Consider the following 7,575-nt stretch of genomic DNA (forward strand, 5'->3'; position numbering starts at 1 on the left):
GAATTGAACCGTGCTGCTAGATTGTCCCTCTGTAATACCTTATCCAAACAGGACTGTGAACAAGTTTCTGCTGGGTCCGGTGGTCTGGCACTGTTGTTTAGTGAGCACACTGGAGCCCAGTGCACTGTGTTTATCATTTGTAAATCTGCCTTAGCCCTGTCCAGAACACCAGTGTGAACACCATGCTGTTTTCATGGCTGTAGACTCCACATCGTTGTAATTTGCTTTTTCACAGATGTTGCATTTTAGAACTGAGTTTGTGAAATTTGTGTTGGGAAGAGAACCCAGTATAGTAGTTGCAGGGTCCAGTTTTTTTTTTTTTTAAATATGTCATGCATACACTTTAAAAACACCAACCACTTCTGAGATGGCAAAAAAAAGTGTCAAAATCATTTTACAAAATATAGAAACTTTGGCAACAAGTATCTGGAAATGTATCTTTGTGAACATGATGTATAAATATATTAAAAAATATATATTGTTTTGAGATTAATTCCACTGCTGAAGACTATTAATTGACCCTATAGTAATGCAGGGCGATAACCAACATGCTGTCCAAAATCATTAGAACCCTTATGTAGTGTTGGGATGAAATGATTATTTGAAATTAATTTGCCATGTGTATCTGCTAGTGCATGGAATTGTATAACGTAGAATATGTATGTTTGTGGAAAGAGTTCCATGAAACATCATGTAGGAATTCTAACCACTTTAAAATAACTTTAAAAACAGTCAAGAATGGTTTAATAGTTTTTAAACCAAAATCATTTCTCCAGTCCATAATGACCACACAGTACAGTTTGGCTGTAAACCTCAGTCTTTCAAGACTTCTCTGTATGGTGCAGGGATATTAACAAAACCCTCCTCTGCCATTTAAAGTTGTATACCAGCATTCCTGCAAAGCAGACTCCCTTTAATTAACTAGGCATTCATTTCCCCTGCAGGCATCAAGCGGCTGCGTTACTACAGTGCCATACAAAGAAAACACAACACTCAACAAGCCAAAACTATTATTTCAACTAATAAACTCTTCTCTACATAGCGTTTTGTTACAGTACAATAACTAGAATGTTTATTTTTGTTATAAAGTTGAAAGCTTTAACAGTACTAAAGTATGTGTTGTAATGCTGTGAGGGATCTGTTTTCCAGGGCCAGTGGTGGGTCTCTTGTAGAGATATGGCTGGCTTGTCTTTGTTGAAGACTCTCCTGGAAACCTGCTGTGTACTGCAGCAGTTTTGTCTGTATAAAATCATTGAAACTAGTGTCACTTAAGGTCTGGTGACAGACGCTAATAAAATGTGATAATAAAAGTTCATCCTTGTCCTTTTTGATTAATTAAGAGGTTACAATGTCTGCCAATACTAATAGTATTACTGTTAATCATATTTAGCATTACAGTACTGTGCTTGGTTATAAAGCTCAGCTCTCTGTCTATATACTGTTTGTGGGACATTATTCCCAATGTAATCAGACAATGCAGTATCTAATCCCTTTCAAACCCCCAAGCAATTTAGATTGCAAACAAATAGTCATGTACAGCAAAGCTGTGGGCAGAATTTCAAAAGGTGGAAGGAAATACAGTTTCATCTGAACTGCAGTGAAGAAATATAACATGAAATCAGTTTGGAAACACAGCAGAGGGGATTTGCAATCAAAGACTGGAGTAACCCCTTTGTGAATATGTCCCAATGCATTTGAATGGAGCATTCACAAGTCTCACTGTTTGAATGACCTTGTATATCAGTCCAGAGGTTGAGGGAATGTGGATTCCAGGAGACTCTGAACTGCCTGAATGATTGACTGTGCGAGTCACTGTAGAAATGTAAAGGTTAATCTCATCACCAGGAGCGAATGCTAGAATTGTTCATTCCGCTGGGTGGGGGCTGGGAAACAACAAACTGCCAAAACATTAGCACAGTGACGGCGGGTTTAATGAATATTGCTTTAAGGGCAATGCACGTTTTCTTATGAAAACTTACATGCATCGTTTTTTTTTTTTTTTTAATTGTTACTGTATACAAAAGTCTGTAGTTTCTATACAAACAAAATAAATAATAAAAAAAAAAGTTTAAATATTTAAACCAATTCACATAAATTACATCTAATAAACAATAAATATAATGGTGGAGTAACGGGTATTTAAACTGATGACCCTGTCCTGTGCACGTTTTTACAGCGGATCTTCAGCGTGTATTTCAGTAACAAAAGAACCCACCCAAGAACAAGTTTACCAGTTGGGGGCGCTGTCTGAAAATATCTCTACTGACTCCCCCCTCTGCGTGCGTCCGTTAACCAACCCCTGGCCAATGGTAAACGGAGTCAAAGCTCGGCTGCAGCCAATCACAGCGAGGAGCGGTTTAAAGGTATTTAAAAGCGGAGATTTGAATTTAAACAGACAGTGAAGCGAGTAAAACAAGACGGCAGTATTGCGTGGCAGCAACAGAAAACTTTGAAAAAATAATTCTTCTTATTCTTCGACCCATGTACCGGATCTCCTGTTAGAAGTTTGATGCAGCGACGATCACACACAAGGACAGCGAGCCGTGGAAGCAGCGCGGCGGGATTATAATAGAGCAGTTTGGCATAAAGAAGCGGCGGTATGTGTTGTATTTATATAACGCCATTGTACAATATTGTAATGTTACTCATTTCAAATGTAAGTGCGGGTCTCGGTTAGTTTTTTGTAGGGTTGGTGTTTGTTCGCACACAGATATGTGTCTCATGAAAGTGTGAGTTGACCGAAGTAGTTCTGGATTCTCACAATTTGAATAATACGGTAATCCTGTGTAAACGTTGAAACTTGCACGTTTTGATTTAGGATTTTAATATAGCTTATAAAATAGTATAGTAAAACAGTACTCTCCCCCCTCTCGGATTTACCGGTATTCTTTGTGAAAAGATGTGGTTGATTAAGTCAGTTTAAGCTTTGCGTTTATAATCCGCCATTTTATGGAAACTCGTAGCAGTTTGAGGAAATAGGAAATCTGAGTGTTTTTTTTTTTATAGGTTAAACATATTTAATAAATAACCAAGCACATACGGGTACATCACCCTATGATGTATGTGTATGTGTGTATATATATATAATATAATTATGTATGTATGTTGTTTGTATTTTTCCAGTGTAGTGCTATCCAGTATGTATAGCGTGGTCTTTATTTGTAACCTACATATTGTACAATCCCTCGCGCCCACTGTCTTAAGATATATATTATATACATACATACATACAGACACACACTCGTGGCTGTACATCATGATAACATGTTAATCTCGGTTTGTAGAGAGCAACTATGAATTCAGCTAAGAGTTTGAAGACGACCCCCCTCGCTGGATATGGAAAGGTGAGCTAATCTGTGAATTGAGGGCCTTAACTTCCAGTTCAATGCTCTGGACCTTGTCGGTTTATTACGTATTTGCAATGTCCATTATTATATAGACTTTAGAATTGAAGTGTAGACTGTGGTATCCAGACTCTACTTGTTTCTCTCGGACTATAAGACTCCAGATGTGAATTGGTCACCAAGTCCAGATGATGGATGCCACTTTAGGAGCAAGTTGGCTGCTACCATATTCAACTGTAAGATACAACGCATTATAACTGTTTTTATATAGTGCCTTTCATAATGGACCGCCATCACAAAGCGCTTTACAAGATGAGACAAAACTTATGACACTGAAGTGATAATAAAACAGTAATGGTTAATCTAGGCTGTTGATGACTGCAACAACATGTTTATATTTTAGATATTTTGTAAGCACATTGTCTCATTTCTATTTAATAGTCTAACAAGTTTCTGTGTTTCTTAGCCAACAGGGGATGGACCCAAACGTGTGCCCGTGTCTCAGAAACAGGTGCCTGGCAGCGCGACTGCGACCCAGCGGGTTCTCAACACTGCAAACGGGCCTCAGCGTATACTGAGGCCAACCACCCAGCAGAAACCAGGCCCCCAAAAGCAGCCACTATTCCAGACTCCATCAAACAAGAACACAGCATCAAACCAGAATGTACCACCAAAACCAGTGAGCCAAGCACAGCCCCAAGTTCAGGAACCCAGCAAAGCAGCAGAGCTGCCAAACCAGGGACAGGCTGCTGGTGAGCTGCTTGTCCTTTTCATTACAACGTTCTTCACTGCCACAAGGGGCGGCGGGGTCAATTCTTACGGACATTCATTTAAATAAGAAAGCTACATTGCAGAGACTCTCATTGCACCCCTGTGTGTGCATGTCTGCTTTTTGTTATTTGCTCTACTGGTAAAATAATAATGTACCTGTGCCACCAATAGCAATGTTTTGGCTATGCAGAAAAGCATGATTATGGACAGATCCACTTTTTTTTTTGCTTTTGTTTTGATAGTAATTGTTTTTTGTTTTATGCAGATAAACCTCCAGCAAAGGAATCTACATCTCTGGACAAGTAAGTACCACATGAGAGCTGGTTATTTATGGGGCCTCTGACAGTTCTGCAGAGCTGTCATTGCTACATTCATAGTTCCCTGCTGAGTGTTGCTCACCTGCTAGCAGATGCAGACTAATGTGGTTGACAATATCCTGGCAGCACTGGGTAGAGCTGTAGCACTTTTAAGTCATCTTAATATTTATTTAGCAGATGCCTTTATCCAGGGCGATGGACAGAGACTAGGGTGTGTGAACGGTGCATAAGCTGCAGCGTGACTTGTGTCTCATCCAAAAGATGGAGCAGAAGGAGGTTAAGTTGCTTGCTCGGGGCCACTATGAGTCCATGAGCGAGCTGGGATTTGAACAGAGGACCTCTTGGTTACAAGCCCTTTTCTTTATCCACTGCATCAAACAGCCTCCTATGCTGCATGTGAAGATTTAGCATCTGACTTTTCTCTTGGAAATATATGCATTACTTTCTGTGAGACAAAACAGTGCTGTAGTTGTGCACAAATTAGAATGGGGTTGGTGGACAAAATCTTAATCTTTTTTTTTAAATGTTACCTGCAGGAACATAATCCTAACATTCGGCTACAGCCAGACTCTGCCAGTATTCCTGAACTCTCAGTATTTCTAAAACTGTAGTTCTAATAGACATGAGCTTGTAATATTTGTCAATGTTGAACTGAATCTATCTCTTCTGCTTTAGGAAACGGTGGAGCCTGGAAAACTTTGACATTGGTCGTCCTTTAGGAAAAGGAAAGTTTGGGAACGTTTACCTGGCCCGAGAGCGACAATCCAAGTTTATCCTGGCTCTGAAAGTGCTGTTTAAAACCCAGCTGGAGAAGGCAGGTGTGGAGCACCAACTGAGACGAGAGGTGGAAATCCAGTCCCATCTCAGGTAGGGCTGCAGCTAATTAATGCATGCTGACCTCTCTTATTAAGAGGTGTCATCTGGTGAACTGAATGATGTTCTATAACTTATTGTAAATCGGACATTATTAATGTGGAAGTTATGTGTCCTGCTCTTTAACTATTTCTTTGTTTCAGGCATCCGAATATCCTGAGGCTATATGGCTATTTCCATGACTCCTCCAGAGTTTACCTGATTTTGGAATATGCTCCCAAGGGCGAACTGTACAGTGAACTGCAGCGATGTGGCAAATTCAGCGAACAAAGAAGCGCTACTGTAAGAATCTAATCATTCTCAGTTAGGTGCTAGAAATCAAACTAGAGCTTTTGGTGCAGAAACCGCTTCTGAAACGAATTCAAATTATTTTTTCTTTCAGTATATTACTGAGCTGTCGGATGCTCTTCTGTACTGTCATTCTAAGAAGGTGATCCACAGGGACATCAAGCCAGAGAATCTTTTGCTAGGGGCCAGTGGGGAGCTAAAAATCGCAGATTTTGGCTGGTCTGTGCATGCACCCTCTTCAAGGTATGTGCTGTGGGTGTCCCATCTCAAGCTGGAGGCTTGTGTGGAGATTAAAACCAAATACTGAGTGTGAACTTTGTACAGATGCTGTATGCCTGAGCCCAGTATTGGAAACTATAGTATTCAGAATGGTATTCCCCAATTCTTAAAACTGCATTTGTCCTGCAATATTGGTCACTTTGTAAAGTTTGAAATTAAGTGTTCTATAGTAGGCTTTGCACGCTATTTGGGGATCCCATATGTCTGCTTGCATTGAGGAATGTATTCCCTCTAGTGATCTGAAAGAATCTAAAGGTTCACATCAAACTGTTACGCACAACCATATCGAACAAGACGACCTGCTGCATCAACTGCTTTCTAGTTCCTCTTGAGGTTTAATGAGGAAGTCTGCGCAGGATATGTTCAGTATAATGTGTGTTCAACTGTAACCACATGCTCTTTTAGATTAATCATATGGAAAAGTTATTGGCTTCTTGTGTCCCTGAGTATTCCTGCTTGCTTTCGCCAGGAGGGCAACTCTGTGCGGGACTCTGGACTACCTGCCTCCTGAGATGATTGAAGGCAGGATGCATGATGAGAAGGTGGACCTGTGGAGCCTTGGAGTCCTCTGCTATGAGTTTCTGGTGGGGACCCCTCCCTTTGAAACCAAGAGCCATGAGGAAACTTACAGAAAGATTTCTAAAGTAAGAGTTTGATTTTTGTGGAGGGGGGTGGGCATTGTGCTTTTTAGTTATTGCTGTCTGGCACTGTGCTCAACTGGCATCTAAACTGGTACGCTTTCTTTTCAGGTTGATTTCAGTTACCCCCAGTTTGTTAGCGAGGGTTGCCAAGATTTGATCTCCAAGCTGTTGAAACACAACCCCAATCAGAGGCTGCCCCTGCCAGGCGTGCTCACCCACCCCTGGGTCGTAGCAAACTCCACGAAACAGCCGACTGCCCTGTCGAAGATCACACCTCCCACCCCACAGCCCAGCTCCAGCAAGTGAGGCAACAGAGTGAAGACGAGGGCCTTCTCCTTAAGATGCTGCTGACTCGAGACAGAGTGAACCACTGTGTCCATTCCAGGCACATGACCTAGTATTCAAATTGATTCAATGTGCATGGCAAGCAAAGCAGACTCCTTCAGCACATGCAAAACTGAGGGGCAAGAATAAACGGGAAATGACGTAGTCTTTTGAAAGACTGGTCAAAGGAGTTTCCTGTATCTGAATTTCATGTTGGGTTGAGCTGCTCTTTCCCTGAATCTTTATTCCTCCATTTTTATATGTATGTCTGTCAATCCTGGTCTTCAAGGCCTTTTGAGCAGTGCAATAGCCAGTTTCTGAGTGCCTGTGACTTATTTATGGAGCCCTAGTTGTGAGGATTTGTGATTGTGCTTTGCAGAGTGGATGTGGCTATACTACCAGGATCTTATGTAAATATTTAGTTTTTAAAATGATTATGAACCTTTATGTTGGTGTTGTATTACTGTTTCAATGCATTTAGGAGCCATTTCTTTCAGAAGTAAATAAAACTAAACTAATTAATAATATTGCTTGTGTTCTGTCTTTCATTGGTTTGAATTGCAATGGCTAAAGATTTTTACAATGCCAAGTGTGGTTGCTTGTTCTCTGGGGTGGTCTGGTGGGGTAATAAGATTTCACATGTTACTGCAAGGGCATTGCATAGTGCAGTAAATGGGATTGGTGTTACAATGTTTAGATGGGTTTTGTTTGGAATACGAGGTTCTCTTTTCATCCCTG

The 7,575-nt window shown here is 40.8% G+C and overlaps 1 protein-coding gene across 1 annotated transcript; it reads left to right on the forward strand.

Moving 5' to 3' along the window:
* Nucleotides 1-2,123: 2,123 nt before the first annotated feature.
* Nucleotides 2,124-7,343, forward strand: LOC121309295 (aurora kinase C-like). Its single transcript, XM_041242170.1, has 9 exons — nt 2,124-2,597; nt 3,285-3,344; nt 3,811-4,096; nt 4,381-4,417; nt 5,108-5,299; nt 5,449-5,587; nt 5,688-5,836; nt 6,342-6,516; nt 6,622-7,343. Exons 2-9 carry the CDS (start codon nt 3,294-3,296, stop codon nt 6,817-6,819), a joined length of 1,227 nt encoding a protein of 408 aa, XP_041098104.1. The 5' UTR covers nt 2,124-2,597; nt 3,285-3,293; the 3' UTR covers nt 6,820-7,343.
* The last annotated feature ends 232 nt before the right edge of the window (nt 7,344-7,575 follow it).

This window comes from Polyodon spathula, unplaced genomic scaffold (genome assembly GCF_017654505.1).
Source record: "Polyodon spathula isolate WHYD16114869_AA unplaced genomic scaffold, ASM1765450v1 scaffolds_1137, whole genome shotgun sequence".
Lineage (NCBI taxonomy): Eukaryota > Metazoa > Chordata > Actinopteri > Acipenseriformes > Polyodontidae > Polyodon > Polyodon spathula.